Source organism: Meriones unguiculatus, chromosome X (genome assembly GCF_030254825.1).
Source record: "Meriones unguiculatus strain TT.TT164.6M chromosome X, Bangor_MerUng_6.1, whole genome shotgun sequence".
NCBI classification, from domain to species: Eukaryota; Metazoa; Chordata; class Mammalia; order Rodentia; family Muridae; genus Meriones; species Meriones unguiculatus.
This window is the reverse complement of record NC_083369.1, coordinates 121,612,605-121,635,150: the sequence shown is the minus strand read 5'-3', so window position 1 is coordinate 121,635,150 and position 22,546 is coordinate 121,612,605. Positions and strand designations below refer to the sequence as shown.

General features: G+C 39.6%; 1 protein-coding gene and 1 pseudogene across 1 annotated transcript; one reads left to right on the top strand and one right to left on the bottom strand.

Moving 5' to 3' along the window:
• The first annotated feature begins 4,876 nt into the window (after positions 1-4,876).
• LOC110542424 (MICOS complex subunit Mic19-like) lies at positions 4,877-8,198 on the top strand (annotated as a pseudogene).
• A 771-nt stretch (positions 8,199-8,969) lies between these two features.
• Positions 8,970-11,489, bottom strand: Usp26 (ubiquitin specific peptidase 26). The gene has a single exon (XM_021629018.1). The coding sequence runs from the start codon at positions 11,487-11,489 to the stop codon at positions 8,970-8,972; it is 2,520 nt and encodes an 839-aa protein (XP_021484693.1).
• Between the last annotated feature and the right edge of the window lie 11,057 nt (positions 11,490-22,546).

The window sequence follows — 22,546 nt, the reverse complement described above, 5'->3', positions numbered from 1 at the left end:
CTCCCAATCCCATCCTCTCTTCTCCTCTCCACTCATGCCCCTCCCCCAGTCCACTGATAGTGAAAGTCTTCCTCCCCTTCCTTCTGATCCTAGTCTATCAGGTCTCATTAGGAGTGGCTGCATTGTCTTCCTCTGTGGCCTGGTAAGGCCACACACACCCCCAGCGGGATGTGATCAAAGAGCAGGCCAATCAGTTCATGTCAGAGACAGTCCCTGTTCCCATTACTAGGGAACCCACTTGGACACTGAGCTGCCATGGGCTACATCTGTGCAGGTGTTCTAAGTTATCTCCATGAATGGTCCTTGGCTGGAGTATTAGTCTCAGAAAAGACCCGTCCCCAGATTTTTTGTTGCTCTCCTTGTGGAGCTCCTGTTCTCTCCAGGTCTTACTATTTCCCCCTTCTTTCATAAGATTCCCTGCACTCTGCCCAAATGTTGGCCATAAGTCTCAGCATCTGCTTTGATACCTTGCAGGGTAGAGCCTTTTAAAGGACCTGGGTTTTATTCCTACCCTTCAAAAGGTTGATTATAACCATCTGTAAACCCAGTTCCAGGGAATATGGCACTTACATCTGGCTTCTATGGCACCAGGAATGCATGTGGTACCCATAACATATATGCAAATAAAACACTTGTACACAAAACAAAAAAAAATAACTTCTTGGGCTAGAGATATGACTCAGTGTTTAGGTGTGCTTGCTACTATTACTGAGGGTGAGGCATCTCACAGCCATTCCTAGCTACCAGTTCCATGTAAGCAAAACACATAAGATAAATAAATCTAATTAAAAAAAACTACTTATCAACTTGGTTGTCGCAATTAGGGCATAGGTTAAAAAAACTGATATGACTGTTCCAAAAACTTTTATTTATAAAAATGTAAGACTATCCACAATAAATAGTTTATTGATTCTACTCTTCAGTTTGGACATTCCAGTGCCTCTAAAATAACAATGCAATTGTCATTCTGCTTCAGTTATCACTCCCCCAACTGTACCTACCTATTTTGTATTTCAGTAGCAGAAAATTTTGTGATGTGATGTGAAGGAAATACCAAGGAATATGTTCCCACTGTTAAATCTGGTTGTAAAAGTTACAGATGATCGCATGGCCAGGCAGAAGCACAGGGATACCTTAACAGTATCATCAAGGGCTTGAGACACGTGTAAGTAGAATTAAAAGGGAAATTAGGTGATGTAGCTGTCACATGAAAATACTCCATTCTTGGAAAACTGATAATTTCATTGTTGTGACTGTACTACATAGAAACTTAGAGGAACATTTTTTTTTTGTCTTTTCACAACATCAGAATTTATTGAATAACAATTCACTCACAAGGTTTGTCAGTTTCAGTGACAGCAAATTGTGATATAATCCACCTACCTTGGTAGCCTGGCTGAGGCAAATGCATGTTCTTTTATTGCAATCTTAAACTGCTAATATTAACTTGCATACCACACACACTAATCATATATGTCCATATACATATATATGGGTTACAGAATGAATTCAAGTTAAGGAGGCTGCAGCAGATTTCAAGATCTTCAGAAGAAAGCTGAGAGTTTGTATTGACAAGACAATTAATCAGGCCAGTGAGAGCACAGAGCTGCTGGAGTTGGGTTTCAGAGTAAAGCTGAAGAAGTTCAGCTACAGAAAAAAAAAAGTGTGTCCGATACAGGTCTAAATTGAAAAACATGTGAGCAGGCATGCAGTTGAGTAGGCTGTCAACAGCAGGGGACTCAGCCAGGTCAGGGTACTTGGTCTTTCACACACATACTAGGTGCCAGCACACCATCAGTGTAAGGTATATGGGGTCCTTTCTTCAGTTTTGTGTGTCCAATAAGTTTTTGGACCTGGTTTCCCTAATTTGATTTCAATATGCCCTTTAATTTCAATTCATCCCAATAAACTTACAGAGTGGCTCTCTTCCTATTACCAGGAATAAGTCATGTATCAGTCTAAGCTGGATGGGGGTGGGGGATGCTTGACAGATAATGGAGTTTCTTGGTCCCCCGAGGGGCTGCAGTCATCCTTTTGAGTCTCCTATTCACTGCTTCAACAACCGGTTTTATACAATTTGGAACAATGTTTTAAGTGTAGGGTATAGGAGACAGAGCAATTGCTCAGTGGTTAAGAGCACTTGCTGCTCGTTCAGAGGACCCACGTTTGGTTCTGAGCACCTACATGGCAGTTTACAACCTGTAACTCCAGTTCCAGAGGACCTGAGGCCATCTTCAGGCCTCTGTGGACATTAGACATGTATACATGCAAGCAAAACACTCACACACATAAAAGTAAATAAATCTCTTTTAAAAAAAATAGTAGGGCATAACCTGATTTCAAGAGTTATGCACTGAACTTTTAATACCAAATTGATGTAAAACAGTAATTGTTCTTGCAATTGAATGAAATGAATGCAAATGAAATTGAATAATTGGTTGAATTTTACTTAGAGTACTGAAGCTTTCCTAAGAACTGGCTTTTTGTTGTTTTCCACTGTCTATGTGAAACTTTGTTTCTAAGAATATTTTCTTATCCTATAAAGATTTAGTATTATATAGTTTTCTCTTGCAATATCGTTTGTTTTGCTCCGTTTTTTTTTAATTTTTAGCTACACTTTATTCACTTTGTATCCCCCCATAAGCCCCTTCCTCCTCCCCTCCTAATCCCACTTTCCTTCCCTCTTCTTCACGCATGCCCCTCCCCAAGTCCACTGATAGGGGAGGTCCCCCTCTTCTTCCTTCTGATCTTAGTCTATCTGGAGTTATCATATGTGATGTCAGTTGTTTGCCAACTTGGCTAGGGTATATGTTATTTACTCAAATAGTATCCTAAGGATTGCTGTGCAGATATTTTGTATATGTGGCTATTATCTACAACATGCTGACCAAGTAAAGATAATGTGGGTGGACCTGGTCCAATCGAGTGAAGGCCTAAAGAACAAAACCTAAATTTTTTTAAGAAATTCTGCCTCAAATCTGCAGCAGTCTCTAGCATGCCAGTTTGCCTTGTGGATTTTAGACTCAAGAGTGCAATAGTGACCCCTACCTTTCCTTTTAGTCTGCTGTGCTACTTCTCATACTTTAGACTAATTAGCTGTATTAGTCAATGGTGTCAAAATATTACATAACCAATAGGATAGGTAACCCAATACACTAATCATGAGGGATTGGCTTATGTGATTATAGAGGTTGAGAAAATTCATGAGCTGAATTCTACAAGCTGAAAGCCAAAGGAAAAAGGTGGGTGCAGTTTCAGCATAAATTCAATGTCTGAGAACTAGGGAAGTATTAATGTTTGCATCTGAAGGCCCAATGACTTTGCCTGAGAGCAGATGGATATACCATCTAAAAAACTAATTTACCTCCCCTGCAGCTTTTTAATTTGATTCAGGTCTTCAATAAATTATAACAGCCAGCTCTATATGTTGGTACAATCTACTTTCTTCCACCCTCTGAGATAAATACTACTATTTCCCAGAAAATCCTCCACAATATAGCAGTAAATGTTTACCAGCTGTTTGGGCATTCCTTATCCATGTCAAGCAAACACATAAAATTAATGATTTCAAATATATGTATGCAGGTGTACTTATAGGCTACGTATACACATATAAAAATATTCTGTTGGTCCTGTTTATCTAGTGAACCTTAACAAAAAGAATTCATTAAGGTTGAAAGGGTAACCTGGCTTTCCTACTCTTTCAAACAGAAAATCTAGAAAGTATACGTATATGTTGGCTAAATTATCCTAGGTCATTTATTAGCTAGTTTTGCCCTCTATACTAGTAATCTCAAGCACTGAAATTTTGTTTATGTCTGTTAATAGAAATCAGCCACTTTCTCCTTTTGGGGGCTACTGTGTGTGTGCTGTGCTTATGTGCTCGCGTGTTTGTGAGTACATATGCATGTGGAGGCCAGCAATTGATATCTGGTGTCTTGATCACACTGTTACTTATATATTGAGACAGGTTACCTTGCTGAACACAGAGCTTGCCTGTTTGGGTAGTCTAGCCAGTCAACTTGCCCCAGGGATACGCAATCTCCCACCATGCAGACCAGGCTTTCACGTGGGTGTGGGAAATACAGGGTCCAGTCCTTCTGCTTGTATGCCATGAGCTTTATACACATCCCCAGCCCTCAAACACACTTTTAGCTTACAGAAACAAACATTTCTGTGACTTCACCTTTGCAGTGTTTTTAGTGAGTGGGTCAAAACTGAGACATGACCCATGATGCCTGGTGATAAATTGATGGAGACAATAAGAGTGATGTACAAAGTATCAGTCATTGATGCCTATCTTGGCTGAACTGTACTCACCTAAAAAAACCATCTGGCAGTAGCCTTCATGTTATCAACATAGCAAATGAAGCATGAAAACAAGAGGTGATTGCTTATCTCTCAACCTCATTTTACTAGAGATTAATGTCAACTGGCATACTTTGATTCTGAATCTAATAACATTTACAATAACTATACAACCTTTACATAACTATGTAACATCAAATAAAAACCAAAGAAATGATGTCACATTAAAAAAAACTTTTAAGTTGAAATACTATAACTGTCTCATGGACAACATCACTGTCTAGATCAGAGAACAGAAAGAATTAAAACCAGAGTACAAATTGAAGAAACTATAAATGTCTGTGGCACTTACAAGATTGTATGTATGTGAGGTGAACACTCATAGGCCAAATCTAGAGAGGGTCCCAATCCTAAGGGTCAAGCTTCCAACCTTGCTGGAGCTTTAATAGCAGCCTACTGACAGCAGAGAAGTTTACTACTTTACTTGAGCTTCCAAACATGAATCAATTCTGGAGAGCAGAAGGCATATAATCAGGACTCTGGAAAGCCTTGACCACTGTATGGATACATGGACTTGCAAGAGTGGGGCTCTCAGTGGTAATCCTTAAAGGCACAGGCAAGGTTAAAACTAATGGCAAAGCATATAGTCATGGGCAGTAACATAGAATGCCAGTATAGCAGGAAAGCCAACCTATTCCAAATGCCCACCTGGAGGGCCAGGCATTAGACAATTACAAATACGCACTTGAGAAAGGCTCAAGAGGAGTCAGACCACTGTTGTGAGCCAGGGACCATAAGTATGTGGTACCATGAGAATACAGGATGAAAGATGCTAAGGTCAGGCTGGAGTTTCGTAGAATATTAGGGACCTCATATTCTGGGTTTGTGGCTGGGGACAGTATATCACCAGGTATTCTTAACCAGGCAATCACAAATTGGGGATAGCAAGGGAAGCCCCTTTCCACTTGCAGTAGAGATGGGAGAGTTTCTATCAAGAAACTGAACACGCTTACTGCTAATGATTAAAAGTATTCTGTTCACCTCTTCTGAGAATGTGTTGAAGGCTACTGGTACTTTCCATAACCCTGGCTGGTCAGCTTCCATATTCACCTGCTAGATATCCAAATGCTTTTGCAGCAAAAAAATTAATTATATATTCCTACCTAACTGAATACACCAATTTTTCCTGTTATTATTGTTCTCACTTTTCCAAAAGTCTCAATCCCATTGCAGCCATCAGTCAAATTCGGTCAGGCTACCATTGAATATAGTGTTACCTAAATATCAGAAAAGATAAGCTTGTAAATAAACTAAAACTAGAAACCAGAATAGTAAATTGGTTTAAAAAAATACAGACAACTGCTGCATATAATAAATGGAAATATGCAAAGTAACTATAATACTTATTTTTCTAATTGATACTATAGTCTGAGTTTTTGAGTTACTTGTTACCTTTTTCTACTATCCAGAAAAACAAACAAATAAACAAACAACAACAACAACAAAAAAAAAACTCAGCAGCTTTGAAGTCTTCACATGGTACTATGGCCCAAACTACCTCATTGCTCTAAACCACTCTGCCTTTGTGGTGGGTATCCTTCACTTTTACTTGCCATGAATGGTAGGCAGACTATCACACAGATGTCCTCATCCTAATCACTGTAAGCAAATGTTACAATGAGAAATTTAGGCTTCTGACCCAAACATGGTGCTATCACGGATTATCTACATGGCCCCAGGCTAATCCTAATGGTTCTTAAATGTGGAAAAAAAAACAGAAAGACAATAAGCCATTTAATTGTTAAGAACCAAGAATTTGAAGACTCAGAAATGAGGCTAAGTGCCAAAGACATCTGCGGGAAGTCTGTATAAGACAGACAAATTCTCTCCTTATAGCATCAAATATTGTAGCTTTGCTGACAACTTGGTTTCAGCCTACAGATACCAAACCCGGACTCCTAATTTCTAAAATGATAATGTAGCAAAATTAGTATTGTTTTAGGCTGTCTTAACCTATTATAAATGAAAAAGAAAAAACAAACAAACCAGGCAACACAGTTTTTGCTCCTGGAATTACCTAGAAACATGATCTGTAAATTAGAGAAACTATTTACATCTATAATAAATGATAACCATTCAGTCAGTGTTACATTTTTTAGTATTTTATTTGAAATAATACACAGGCAGTACACAAGCAAAATGTGAACTGAAAACATCCTCTCCTCTCTTCCTTGTCCTTTCTTTGACTGCCTTATATTTGGAAGTGCTACATGCTAAAGAACATTTCCAGTATATAAAATCCCTATCAAAAAAATCTCAGACTGAAAATAAAAGATGTTAATCTTTTGTACCTTACCTTTAAAACAGCTATTGCATACTAATTCAAGAAACAGAATACCATGTTACAAAGTTGAAAAAGAAATTCATTACTCCACTTCTAATGTTGAAAGCACAAAATTGTTCAGTTTTACAGATCAAGTCCTGGTAAGCAAAAAATCCTATGATGCAACTCAAGTGCCCTTCTGAGAAGACCACAATGATGATGTGGACTCAGATCACCAAGAACCAACAGGTTACGTGCTAGGTGACAAACAGGAAAACATACTAATTCCTTAAGCACAAATCAACTTCTTTATCCTTAAGAACAAATTCTGAGGATAGCCAGCACCTTTGCCACCAAGGAAAAGGAGGGCTTTATCAGCTAATCTGAAGACTTCAAAAGTTTAATCAGCTTCATTTAATGCATGTTGCCAGGATTTAATTGAATATAACTGGCACGATCCCAGTACATTTTTATAAAACCAAATCTTAACTAACAACAGAGTATGTTTTCATAAGAAAGACATATAAAGCTAAAGAAACATTCTACAAAACAAGCAACTCAAATACATAACAGCGTAAGTTCTCTACATACAAAAGTAGTGACTCCTAAACTTAACTGAACATTAGACTCTGCACTGGATTAATGTCCTCTGTCCTGAGTTTGGGGATTAGTACGTCTGTGGCAGAGTCCATATAACTCATGAGTTCTCAACTTCCTGTTGGTGCTGATCAGGTCATACTCTTCAAACCACTGCATTAGAATACAAAAGGTGGGAGTCGTGGCCTTGTTCTTGTTGGGCAAGGTAAAAGTCCAGTCTTCCACTTGGGGCTATGCTCAGACTCTGTGGGGACAGAAAGTAGAAACACTTTTCAAGATAGATGAGAAAGAATCTGTGGTGAATGTAATCCGGCTTTCAGAAAATGTAGCTGACTAGATGAAGGAATCCTTTCCCTCTGGCTCAAAATCTCAGTGGTATTGATGTTTCTCTTTCTGTTTCTGATGTAGACTAGAAAAGAGTAACTGAATTGCTGGCATGGAAGTCAAGAAAGAATTAGAATATCATAGCTGCCTTAAGGAAATCAGGGACCTGGAATGAGAGGGCTACAGCCAATGAACAGTTAACCAGAGGTACCATTTGGGAAAGGATATCCAGTGAAGAGAAACAATCAAAGGCAAAGCATCTGCCTTAGTAGCTGGAAGAAATGGCTTGGTGGTAAGGAAGCAGGATTCAATCTATAAAGAGCGGTAGGCCAGACTGCCAGAGGAGAGATGCTCAGAGTTCTACAAAGTCACAACTGAGGAGTATCAGGAAGCCACTTTGAAGCAAAGTTCAAATGGTCTGTCTGAATATTATCCAGACTGTGCACATCTGCAAACCAAGATCTTCCAGTGTTACGGCTAGAACACCCAGCAGGCCCTCAGCTGCAGTTCTCTGGCCAGCCAATGCATGCACTGTGTCAACTATTCCAAACAGAGCTGGAGAAAAGACGATATGGTCACCCCTGTGAATATGCAAAGCTCCTTCAAAATTAATTCCAGAGGTGGAAAGTTCTTCTTTTTCCAGTAAGAAAACAGTCCAATTAAAGAGAAGATAGATAGACACTGGAAAATGGACTTGACAGAATCATACCCTATTTTGATAATAATTTACAAAACTAAAGCCTAGATCAGAAGACAGTCATCAAAGAACACTGTGAAGTATTAATGAAATCTACATAAAATGAATAAAAGGAATAGGCAGCCCACTGCACCTCCTTGTACCTTTTCCAACTTCTGCAGATATGAAATATTCTCTTCTCTCTTCATACCAGACTCCACCATTCTGTGACCCTCATTGTAAGAAAGCCAGGAAGGGCACTAAACCATTTCAAATGGAGAGACAGTAAGAAAGGGCTAAGTAACTGAACCATGGTGGGTCTGGGCACATGTGCTCTTTTTCTTCTGAATATGTAAAAGCTTTTTCATTATAACTTATTATGGTTATTATTCCAGAAAGAAGACAGAAATGAGACAAAATGTATCTTTTACTGAATGTTTATGACTGTAAATATAAGGCATTTTCGTTAGTATAAAGGCAACCTGTGTTATGCAACTTCCATAGTGAATGCTGAAAAATTCACTATCAATCATAAATTTTATGGCAAAAAAATTATTTGAAAGGCGCAGTTCCAGTCTTGTATGAGAGAAGAACACTCATTAGCAGTAGCTGTAACTATGGGATGGATGTGGTCAGGGTTGGAAAGATTTCTTTGTAAATGTTTGTTGAGATGTTGGTCCTTCTCTCTCGTTAAGTAAGAGAAGCATTTGGATAGATGTGATTATGAGGCATATGTTCTTCTTATTGCTCCTTCAACGTGCTGGAAGACTGAGATTCCCTTGCCAGGAGCTCTTCAAAGATATCATTGTGCATGTAAAAGAAAACATACCCAGTGGAGAGCCTAGCCTTATGTACAAAGTCCTCTCGTACACTTGTCACCTCTTGATCACTGTAAGAAAACCAACCCCGCTTCTTGAAGTCAAAGGCATCATTGATATAGTGGCCTTCATTGGGACTGCTCCCAATATGGTTAATAATATTAAGGAGCCTGTAAACATTTTCTTCTTTTTTAGTAGGCGTTTGTGGTTCCTCCTTGCCAGTAGGCTTTTCCTTATCTAAAACATTTGTGTTTCCTGGGGTCTCACTGGAATCTACCGAGGCCTGTGAATCCAGATTTTCATCCTCGGTATGTGATTCTGCAGGTTTCCCAATGTTCTCTGTCTGTTCCTGGGAGCTTGAATCTGGATGGGTTTCAGTAAGTGTCTCTTGGGAGGTCTGCTTATCACTTGTGTCTTTAATACATTTCTGGGCCTGTTCGTACTCTTGGGATCTTTCTGGAATTCGGAGGTCAATATTTCTAGTAGCCTCATTGATACTACCTGAATCGAAATTACTAAATACATTTTCTTTGTCTTCCTTCTTGACTTGTTCTGACCCAGGTACATTTGTTGTGGCACCTTCTGTCGGATCTTTTGTCTCCACCTGTTCACTAAACAATTTCAGGGCTTTCTTTACACTTGGTGCTTCTGACTCCTTGTCTGATCTGATGCTTTCAGTTGGGAAACCCTTGGTTCTTGAGGTCATCAATAAATTAAATGACAATCTGAGTATTTCAGAACCCAACTCTTCAAGGGGTTTTAATAGTTCAAGATCCTTAACATGTGCATTTTGGCTAAGAGGATGAGGTGGTTTTGTGATTTTATTGCAATGATAAGACAGCCTTAAATATTTGGGAATAATGATATGCTGCTCATCTTTCCTCATTACCAATGACTCATCAAAGCTATAGCGTTTCAGATGAATAATAATAACCCTGGGTAGCTGGCAAAACTTGTGCAGTGCAATAGATCTGTTGTGCATACATCTTTCACATCTATGCTCAACCTCTTCTGCTCTAAAGAAAAGATCAAAACTGGATTGGATAGACAATTTGCGGTCTTTCTTTCCTTGAGGAATGTTGATAGAGAGAAAACTACTTGGTTCTCGCTTGAAAACCGTCAGGCCACAGGCTTTGCAAAAAATAGAGCTCAGCAACTCAAATTCAAAATTATTGGCCACAGGACAAACAGGTGTTCTGTTGATAACAGTATGATTAGCAAAAATCTGTCTAAGTAAATTATTTCCTCCCGATCCATTTTCAGATTGCCACATTATGGTTAATTTTTGTACGGTCTCCTTCAACTGAACTAAACAGAGACTTAGAAACTCATGAGCATCATTCTGCTTGTAGGCAGCGAATATTTCTCCATATGCTGGGAGAGCTTTTGTGATACTGTGAAGTAACTGCTCCCTAGTTTTCAGGTTGTAAATATCTTTCAAAACAAGCAGTTGCATCAAGCGCATGTTAAAATCATCTCTGGGAGGTTTAATCCATGGGAAACCCTGATTGAATAAATCATTAACAAACAGTGGAACGGAGCATAGAGACTGTAATACCACATTTATATAACAGGTGTTGCCCACATTAGGCAGACCTTGCCATGATTTCTCTGGGCACAGTAAGAGTATCTTCATATACTCGTGCCACTTTATGCCTTTCTTAATACGGTGTGGTTCCAAAAGAAATGGCGAAAATAATTTTGTAATGAGATCATGAAGATCTATAACATCCAAGTTAGTCTCTTCAGGACCTTGAGTCACAAATGAATATTCTAATCCTGAGGTACTCTGGTCTGCCTCTCTCACACTTGTTTCTTCCCCTTTATCAACACATCCAGACACCACTATCTTTGTCTCAAATTTCTTGCTACCCTTTGGGACGTTCTCCTTTTCCTTCTTTTCTGATTCAGGTAAAAATCGCTTCCTCTTTACATGTTGTTTCTCTAATAACTCTGCACTATCAGGTGTGACTGCTGCTGCTGAAGGCAAAGGCAAATCATGACGTTCTTTGGCTTTTTCCAGGCTTGCTTTTGGATGAGCTGCCAGTGAGGAAGAGCCATCAAACTCCCCTGTGCTTGTGCTAGTACTGCCAGCACGTCCCTCATCATATCTCCTGGATGCTTGAAATTTTTTTTGATGGATTCTGTCTAGGAATTTCTTCAGTCGTTTGGCATCTAAGCTGGTTAGTTTCTCAACGAACAAGAAGTCATTATTTTTAAAAGTTAAATGTATGTAATTCTGGTCTTCGCCATAGGTTCTAAGAACCACACTTTTAATATTATTCTGTAGTTGCAAATATTTAGTCTTTCCAGTGCTGAAATGGAGAACAAGTTTAATTCCCTTTCTTTCTACTAATGTTTCAATTAATGCCCTTCTTGACTTAGACATTCCTGCCTTTGCATTCCATATTTGAACTTGAGCATGTATCGATATGGGATCCATACTTTTTTTTTCTTTGCAAATAAAACAAGTGCCTTAGATTTTCAACAATCTTGAAATTTCAGTTTGTTTCCCAAATTCACCTAAGGAGACAACAAAAAATTTTATATTACTTTTTATACACAAGGATTATTTTTAATATTGACTTTACATTAAAAAAAATCATGTCCTGGGTATCTATCTGTTTAGTGACCAAACCAATACCTTTTGAGAGAACTCCATGGTTTTAAAAGGACAGAAGTAATGATTAGTAATATAAGACCATGATAAAAAACAATCCAAGAAAATTTCTTTCAGTTATGAGAAAAACGCTTATATAAAACCCAACTCAGTCCATTGTTTGTTTTCCTTTCTCTTTCTCTCTCTCTCTCCTCTCCTCTCTCTCTCTCTCTCTCACACACACACACACACACAAATTTATAAATTGTATATCCCAACAGTAGCCCCCTCTGTCAACTCCTCCCAGTCCCATTCTTTCTCCCTCTTCCTCCCTATCTCTATCTCCTAGTCCATGAAAGCAGGAGTTCTTCTCTCCTTATCAAGTCTCTTGTTCTGTGACCTGGAAAGGCCACATACCTAGGAAGAAGTGATCAAAGAGCAGGCAGCCAAGTTTATGACAAAGGCAGTTCCTGCTCCCCTTACTTGGGAACTGACCTGCCTATTGGATACATCTGAGTAGGGGGACTAGGTCCTCTCCATGCATAGTCCTTGGTTGGTGCATCAGTCTCTGCAGGACACCCTGGGCTCAGATATTTTAGCTTTGTTCATCTCCTTGTAGGTCTCCTGTCCCCTCCATGTCCCTCTGTCCCTCCCTTCTTCCATAAGACTCCCTGCGCTCTGCCCAAAGTTTGGCCCTGAGTCTCAGCATCTGCTCCGATCCCGCGTTGGGTGGAACCTTTAATAGGACCCTCTACAGTAGGCTTCACATGCCTAACCACAGTGAAAGCAATATACAGCAAGCCTGTAGCCAACATCAAGCCAAACTTTATTCTTATACACCAAATCTCCTCTTCACTGCAATATTGGATTTTATTCTGAATAAATTTCATCTTTCCAATGTAAATCGTAAAACCCTCAGAAGACTTTTAAGACATAGCTATAAAGCTTACTGAATAGTATCTTGGGTATATACATACAATATGCTAATCTTCATGTCACACAATGCCCTCACATGGAAACTAAAATAAATATCTAGGCAAATAGAAGCTCTTACCGCACGTGCACATGGCTATCCCATGGTGTGGAGAGGAATTCACACGTGGGAAAACTAAGAAAATTTATCTACCCCCTTCCAAATCCAGTTAGATCACCTTCTTTTACTTGGCACTGAGGAACTTTCACACATTTTACCCTTCATTGAAAAAGTTAAAAAAGAACAGCTTTCTAACCATCAAATATAGGGTAGCCAGCTCTATAGCCAGCTCTGCAAAATTATTCAAGTTAGTTCTCTCTACTCAAACAGTATGCTAAGTGTTATAGCATATGCTTAGAATGCAAAATATCCAGTGTCAATCCTGAGAACCCCAAATAATTTTAACAAAACCAGAGGAAAAGGATCAGATATATTGAACTACTTAAAATCTAAAATTTCTGAGTAACATGGGGGAAATTTTGAATTAATAATATCATTCAGTAGTACAAATATTTACATCAGAAAACATGCTCGATAATTCACTGGAAGTTGTGTTTTCTTCTAAATAGTTAAGATTCTTCCTTAGTCTTGCCTATGTTGTTAGCTACCTCAGCAAACTATCTATGAATATCAAGGAAAACTTCTACTTAACTTGTGCTCAAATGACCAAAAATTGAAAACTGGCAGTACATGTTATATGCTTAGTAAAGTAGTTGTGCCCATCCATATAAAAAAGTATACATGTACCTAAGTGAAAGAATGACTATATCAGGGTAGAAGTGGTTCTGAAAAACATTCAGAAATACCGTCAAGTTTAAGTTCTCTAGACTTTTTTTTTGGGGGGGGGAGCTTAAAACAGGTTTTTCTTTCTGTAGCCTTGCTGTCCTGAAAAATCACTCTGTAGATTAGGCTATCCTGAAAACAAAGATATTTCTGCATCCTGAGTGCTGGGATTAAAGGCATGCACATCACCACTGGTCTTTATTTTGTTTAAACATTCAATAGAACCTACAACCTAAGAACTAAGTTTCATCCATATTCAGAATTTCTATAATCCCATATCAATGTCAATATGTAAACACACACACACACACACACACACACACACACACACACACACACAGTCATGAAAGAGTATAAGAGAGTACAAGTTCCAGCCAGACTGACCTATAAGGGAAACACTGTCCTCCCAAATTTTGATTTCTTTTCTTTCTAACTATAGTCACAATAATCTAACTTCCTCTTAGCATTTCTACTCTCTGTACTCAAAACCAGTTAGGAGCTAGGCATACTGTCAGGAGTCTTTAATCACAGCACTTTGGAGGCAGAGTCAGGTGGATCTCTATGAGTCTGATGTTGGCCCAGTCTACATAATGAGCTCCCGGACAGCCAGGGCTGCACAAAGAGAACATATCTCAAACAAAACAAACAGCAGGAGATGTGCTTACAAAGTGTAGCTGCATTTTTCAATATTTCCTTGAAGTTTGATATGCATTTCATTCCTGAATAATGAAATTTTCTTTAAGCTCACTGATTTTGAAAACTAAAGATCATCTTTGCTGATGGACAGGTGAGCAGCTTATTCTAAACTTAGGTGGTCTTCTTCATTCTGGCTCATTACTCAATGCTGTTGAAGCTTCCTTTGGACATGTGTAAAAGATTTTAAACTAAAGAGTACTGATTGAGGGGATCCAAGATGGTGGCGCTAAGAGGATACCGTGTCCGATGAGCAGGACAGCAGTGACTGCACAGCGACCAACAGACTGAACTCTGGGCACTAAAATATTTGTGATTGTGCTTCCCAGGTAAGAAGAAACCCCACGGTATGGGAAGCAATCCAGTCCATTCTCAGGTCATGTAGCTAAACCCCAGAAGAGTTCTCAGGTCCTGGCAGGAGCTCGGTTGCTAGCCCAGAGCCACACACCTGCATACTCTGATCACCATCCCAGACTGAGCTGTGGGCCCACAACACCAGAGACTGGGTTTTCCAGTCAAGAGAAAACCCCACATTGAAGGAAGCAATCAGGACTGAACTTAGGCCATCCAGACAATCCCTGGAAAAGGTTCTGGGGTCCAGTGGACGTTCAGCCCTCAGCCCAGAGACCTGCCTGTGTGCCCAATTCACCTTCCCAGACAAAAATGTGGGCCCCAGGGCACCAGAGACTGGGTTTCTCTGTCGAGAGGAAACCCCGGGGTGAGAGAAATAGCAGGTCAGATCTCAGGGCACTCAGGCGAACCCCTCCCCCACCCAGCCAACAGAGCCTGCGTGCTCTACTCACCACCTCAGACTGAAACGTGGACCCCCAAACACCACAGACTGGGTCTCCCTGTTGGGAGGAAACCACAGGGTGGGGAAAACATCAGGTCCTACCCTCAGGACACCCAGCTCCAGAAAAGTTTCTGGGTTCCCGAGGCTCTAGGGTCTAACCTGCTGCCAAGCATGAGAGATGTACTCACCTGCCACTGATTACCACTTGGGTCCTGGGGCACAGAGCTCCAACCTTAGACCTACAGAAGCCTGGGATCCAGGGTACCAGCCCCAGACACTGCTCCAAGGCGCAACCTGTCTCCCTAGCTAAACTGACCAAACTGTAGGGCTCCCTGTTTCTTCAAGAGGGCAGCACCCAGCAAATACAGTGTAAGAACAGCAGCAGCCCACTAAATTCAGAATAAGAAACCCAACGGCAGGGCAGCTATCTCCAGGAATTCTCCTGGTGAGAGGAGAGCCTCCCTGACTACCAATGACCACAGTTATCACACAGGCCCATATATCTGAGGTGAGCAGTGGCAATTCCTGAGAAGCACCAGCCATTCGGTGACCATACCCAAAAAGCTAAGGAGGCCTACTTCAAAAACAATCATCTTCCTGCCAAGGGGATTCTCCCCACCCCAGGATTCTAGGAGGTACACCAGAAACTAACAGACAACACCTTAGACAGCCAGATGGATAGAGGTCAGCATAAAAGCACAACTAACAAAAGCCAAAGCAATATGACATCTCCAGAACCTGGTTATCCAGGGAGAAGCAGGCCTGGACACCCTATCATAAATGAAATCCAAGATGACTTTATATCTATGCTTATGAAGAGGATAATGGAGGAAACAAAATGCGTAAAGAATTTGAGGAAGGATCCAAGATGGTGGCAAAAAGTGTGCACTATATCTGAGAAGCAGAGGATCTGAAACTCTGAAATTGGTGAGTGGAAGGGCAGCTGAAGCCAGAATATCTACATTGAGGCTTCCTTGACAAGAGGGGTCAACATGTGAGCTGAGACCATTTAGATCCAGGTCACCCATGGAAATCGCTGGGGACAGAGATTGGCAAACATTCCATCCCCCTACACTTCCCCTTTTCGGGCCTGCCTCCTCCTCAGCAGAGCCAGCCCATAGTACCAAAAGCTCATAGCACAGAACTCCCTGCCTGGGTACTAAGACAGCAGAGGAGGGCCTTCTAGTTCCTCAGCAGCAGCTACCAGCTGTACCAGACTTCAGGATTCCGGGTCTGGTACCAGACTTCCAGGTCCCAGGTCCATGAGCAGCTGTATAGCCCTAGAGGACCTCCCAGCCAGTGACTGTGCCAGCTGCCCAGTCCCTCAGTAGCAGACAGCCCTCATTAGAGGACACCCAGTTCCACCAGGCCTACTGGGCCACCTTGGTCTGTGGACAGCTGAAGTCCTCAGGTCTTCCCAGAAGGCATCTGTACCTGCCACTCAGTTCTGATTCTGTGGCTGGACTCCCAGTGGACTGCTTTAACAGCCTAAGTTCTGTGGCTGCAGCACCACTGAACTGACTAACCCTGCATTTGTCCCAGAAGGCCCAAATCTGAGAGAAGAGAACAGGGTGAACTACTGTGCTTTCTGATTAAACCTGCTAGAGAATGAGTGCCCATTCAAGTGAGTGCCTGCAGAGCCCAAGATCCAGAATCCCTCTATGATAGCTGCCAGACGTCAGATCTCTCCTACCCATACACCCACTGCGGGCAACATAGGGATCCTTGGGACAGTGTCCTCAATATTGAAGCCCCTGTTCTGTGGGTCTACCAGTTGAGTCCAGACAAACAACCCCTGGAACCCAGACAGAGCTGAATACCTGTGGCCTGTAGACCACTGAGGTATTCAGGGAAGATTCTCCTATGCCTGCACCACCTCTGTCCCCACATTACAGGCATCTACACTCTCTAGTATCCTGTCTTTTAAGACACACTTCCACACACATGCTTGCTTGCTCACTTGTACACTTCTGTGTCAGCCGACCTTCTTCCCTTAAGTATAACTGAAACACCAACACTCACTCTCAAACCATTGGACCTCTCTCATCTTCCTGAAGAATACTCCAGACACCAGAAAAAGAAAGACCCAGGCTGAATTACAGACTCGAGAAACAAACAGTGAAGGTTACAGATAGGCAGATGTCCAGAACACATCCAACAAAAATCAGGATATCATAGCTTCACCAACAACCCCGAAAATGAATGTATATTCCACTCCAATTAATCAGAAACACAGGAAAAAGATTTTAAAGCTATGATTATTCAGTTATTAGAGGAACATGAAGAGGAAATGAACAAAACTCTCAATGAAATAATCACATGAATGGAGGCACAATTAGCAGCATAGAGAGAGAGAGGAAACGAACAGAAAAATAAACCATGGAAAGATAGGAATCCACATTCAAACTGATGAAGAAATGGTACATGGCATGAAAACAGAATTAGAATCAATAAAGAAAACACAAACTGAGAAAACCCTGGAGCTGGAGAACTTAGAAAAAAGATCAGGAACCACAAAGGTAAGCATCACCAACAGAATACAAGACATGGAAGAGAGAATCAAGGGTGCTGAAGATACACTTGCAGAAATTGAGAAAAAGAAAAAGTAAAATCAGAAAATCCCCAAACACAAAACATCCAAGAAATCAAGGATGCCAGGAAAAGACTAACTCTAAGAATAAAAGGAATTGATGATAAAGAAGATTCCAGACTCCAAGGTCCAGAAAATATTTTCCAGAAAACCACAAAAGAAAATTTTCCCAACTTAAAGAAAGAGATGCCCATATACATACAAGAGATCTACAGAACACCAAATAGACTAGACCAGAAAAGGAACTCCTCACGTCACATTGTAGTCAAAATATTAAATGTACAAAGAAAAAAAAATTAAAGACATCAAGGGAAAAAATAACATATAAAGGCAGATCTATGAGAATCACATCAGACTTCTCAACAGAATCTACAAAAGCCAGAAGGGCCTGGACAGATGTCATGCAAACTTTTAGAGACTACAGGTACCAATGCAGACTACACTATTCAGCAAAGCTTTCAATCAGCACAGATGGAGAAAACAAAATATTCCATGACAAAACTAAATTTATGCAATATCTACACAGCAACCCAGCCCTACAGAAAATACTAGAAGGAAAACCCCAATCTAACAAAAACAACTACACCTAAGAAAACACAGGAAACAAATAACTTCACAACCAAACATTAAAGGAAAACGAGCAATAAATCACAGTAAGACCACCAACTCCACAATAAAAGGGACTAACATTCATTGGTCACTATTATCTATCAACATCAATGGACTCAACTCTCCAATAAAAACATACAGACTAACAGAATGGGTGCGGAAACAGGATCCAACATTCTGCTGCATCCAAGAAACACACTTCTGCAACAAAGATAAACACTACCTCAGAGTAAAGGGCTGGAAAAATGTTTTTCAAGTAAATGGACCCAGAAAACAAGCTGGGGTAGCTATCCCAATATCTAATAAAATAAACATTCAACCAAAATTAATCAAAAAAGATGGGGGAGGACACTTCATTCTCATTAAAGGAAAAATTCACCAGGAGGAATCACAAATCTAAACATCTATGTTCCAAATATGAGAGCACCTACATTTGTAAATGAAACACAATTAAAGCTGAAATCACATATCAACCCCAATACCTTAATAGTGGGAGACTTCAACACTCCACTCTCACAAAGGGACAAACGGATCATCTAGACAGGAGCTAAATAGGAAAGTGAAGGCACTTATAGTGGTCCTAAATCAAATGGACCCAATAGATGTCTACAGTACTTTTCACCCAAATTCAAAGGAGTATACATTATTTTCAGCACATCATTAAACCTTCTCCAAAATAGACCATATAGTTGGTCACAAAGCAAGCCTCAACAGATACAAGAAGATTGAAACAATCCCTTGTATTCTATCTGACCAACATGGACTAAAGCTAGCTCTCAACATCAACAAGAAATAGGAAAAATCCTATGCAAACATGGAAACTGAACAAATCGCTACTCAATGACAGCTGGGTTAGGGAACAAATAAAGAAAGAAATCAAAGACTTCCCAGAATTCAATGAAAATGAAGGCACAACATACCCAAACTTATGAGACACAATGAAAGCAATGCTAAGAGGAAAATGCATAGCACTACGTGCCTTCAAGAAGAAATTTGAAACATCTCATACAAGAAAATTAATTGCTCACCTAAAAGACCTAGGGGAAAAAAAAAGCACATACACCCAAGAGGAGTAGATGGCTGGAAATATTCAAGCTCAGGGCTGAAATCAATAAATTAGAAACAAACAAACAAACAAACAAACACCTCAAAGAAACAATGAAACCAAGAACTTGTTCTTTGAAAAATAAACAAGATAGACAAACCCTTAGCCAAACTTACTAAAGGTCAGAGAGAAACTATCCAAATCAGTAAAATCAGAAATGAAAAGGGGGACAAAAGACACTGAGGAAATTGAAACAATCACTAGGTCTTACATGCAATCCTATATGCCACAAAAATTGAAAATCTAAATGAAATGGACAATATTCTTAATAGATTCCATTTATCAAAATTAAAGCAAGATCAGATAAATAAATTGAATAGTCCTATAACCCCCAAGGAAATAGAAGCAGTCATCAAAAGTCTCCCTTCCAAAAGAGAGCTCAGCGTCAGATGGTTGCAGTGCAGAATTCTACCAGACTTTCAAAGTGCTAACTCCAATTCTCTTCAAACTATTCCACAAAACAGAGACAGAAGGATCAATACCAAACTCATTCTACAAAGCCACATTCGCCTAGATACCTAAACCACACAAAGACCCAACAAAAAAAGAGACCTTCAGACATATGTCTCTTATAAACACTGATGCAAAAATACTCAATAAAATACTTGCAAACTGAATCCAAGAACACATAAAAGATATCATCCACCATGACCAAATGGGCTTCATCCCAGGCATGCAAGGGTGGTTCAATATACAGAAATCCATCAATGTAATCTACCATATAAACAAACTGAAGGAGAAAATACACATGATCATCTCCTTAGTTGCTGAAAAAGCATTTGACAAAATCCAACACCCATTCATGTTTAAAGTCTTGGAGAGATCAGGGATACAAGGTACATACATAAACATAGTAAAGATAATATATAGCAAGCCTATAGCCAACATCAAACTATACGGAGAGAAACTTTAATCAATCCCACTGAAATCAGGGACAAGGCAAGGATGCCCACTCTCTCCATATCTCTTCAACATAGTACTTAAAGTCTTAGCTAGTACAATAAGACAACTAAAGGAGATCAAGGGGATAAAAATAGGAAAGGAAGAAGTCAAAGTATCACCATTCTTAGATCATATGATAGTATACATGAGTGACCCCAAAAATTCAACCAGAGAATTCCTTCACCTGATAAACACCTTCAGCAAAGTGGCTGGATACAAAATTAACTAAAAAAAATTAGAAGCCCTCCTATCTATAAAAGACAAAAGGGCCAAGAAAGAAATTAGGGAAACAACACCCTTCACAATAGCCAGTAATAACATAGAGTACCTTGGTGTGACTCTAACTAAGCAAGTGAAAGACTTGTATGAAAAAAAAACTTCAAGTCTCTGAAGAAAGAATTAGAAGAAGCTATCAGAAGATGGAAAAATCTCCCATGCTCATGGTTTAGTAGGATTAATATACTAAAAATGGCCATCTTACCAAAAGCAATCTACAGATTCAATGTAATTCCCATCAAATTACCAATACAATTCTTTACAGACCTTGAAAGAAAAATCCTCAACTTCATATGGAACAGCAAGAAACCCAGAATTGCTAAAACAGTCCTCTACAATAAAAGATCTTCTGGAGGTATCTCCATCCCTGATCTCAATCTGTTCTATAGAGCAACAATACTAAAAATTACATGGTACTGTCATAGAAAGCAACTGGTGGATCAATGGAATCGAATAGAAGATCCTGAAATAAATCCACACATTTATGGACACCTGATCTTTGACAAAGATGCCCAAACCATACAATGGAAAAAAGATAGCATCTTCAACAATGGTACTGGTCTAACTGGATGTCTACATGTAGAAAAATGCAACTAGATCCATACTTATCACCCTGCACAAAGCTAAAGTCCAAGTGGATCAAAGCCCTTATATAAAACCAGGCACACTAAACCTCTTAGAAGAAAAAGTGCGGAAGAGCCTTGAACTCACTGGCACAGGAGACAGCTTCCTGAACAGAACAGCAACAGCACAGGCTCTGAGAGCAACAATCAATAAATGGGACCTCATGAAAATAAAAAGCTTCTGTAAAGCAAAGGACATTGTCATCAGAACAAAACGACTGCCTACAGATTGGGAATGGATCTTCACCAACCCATATCTGACAGAAGGCTAATAAACCGAATATATAAAGAACCCAAGAAGTTAAATAGCAACACATCAAGTAATCCAATTAAAAAATGGGGTACAGAGCTAAACAAAGAATTCTCTGTAGAGGAATATTGAATGGCCAAAAAAACACTTAAGGAAATGCTCAACTTCCCTACTCATCAGGGAAATGCAAATCAAAATGACCCTGAGATTTCACCTTACACCCATCAGAATGCCTAAGTTCAAAAATCTCAAGTGACAACACATGCTGGAGAGGTTGTGGAGAAAAAGAACTCTCCTCCACTAACAGAGAAAGAGTATCCTTCCTATGTTGAGATTTCTCAGGCTCTACCATCAAGTTCACAATGTAACTAGCTTAATCTTATCTTTACATGTATCTTGAGTAAGAAATCTTCCCTTAATGTTTACATAACCCCAAAACCCTGGGTTATTATTTCTACATAACAGAATTATTAAGTCTACTTTAATAGGACTTGTCCTGTGGTGGAAATATTTACACACTCTATGTAGCATTTACACCTTCCTCCATTCATGCTTTCATTATTTCAAGAAGAAGAAAAACTAGAAAATTAATGACTGTACATCTTTTAAAGAAACAATTCTCATTCCCAAAAAGTTCATTATAAAAGAGTAATAAAAAAGAAGGAAACTAGGTGCAGAAGATATGATTCAACAGGTAAGGGTACTTGGTAACAAGTTGGATAACCTGAGCTTTTTCCCTGGGATCCATATGAGAAAGGACTTCCCCAACAAATTATATAGAAATATACATTCATCATGTATAATTATATATGTGTGTGAGAGAGAGAAAAAGAAAGGAATTATAATCTTGCAGTTATTCTAGTAAAGTGGTTGTGCTTTAAGATAACAAAGAACTTACTTTGATGCAAAGGATATATAAGCCAGGTGCAGTGGCACCTGTAACCATAGCACTTGGTAGGCTTAGGCAGAAGCACTGCCACATGTTCAAGGCCATCCTTTGCTACATAGTCAGTTTCAAGCTCGTCTGAGAGAAAGACTGAGAATCTTTCTCAAAAATTCCAAAACTATAAAGGGAGCTATAGTCTGAAGGTAGATACAGAAACCCTAGAAGATTGTTTTCACATAATGACTATGAAAAATATTACTGGTCTGTTCTCTTTCACTGACATGAGTACACTGATTATCTGTAATAAAATCAAGTACTTGCTTATCTCAATAAATAAGTTAGGGTTCATGTGTAGAAGGTGGTGTGATCGACAGAGTA

What these genes read in the sequence shown, in the direction of transcription:
- Usp26 (XM_021629018.1), bottom strand. Translation starts at nt 11,489, where the DNA reads ATGGATCCCATATCGATACATGCTCAAGTTCAAATATGGAATGCAAAG.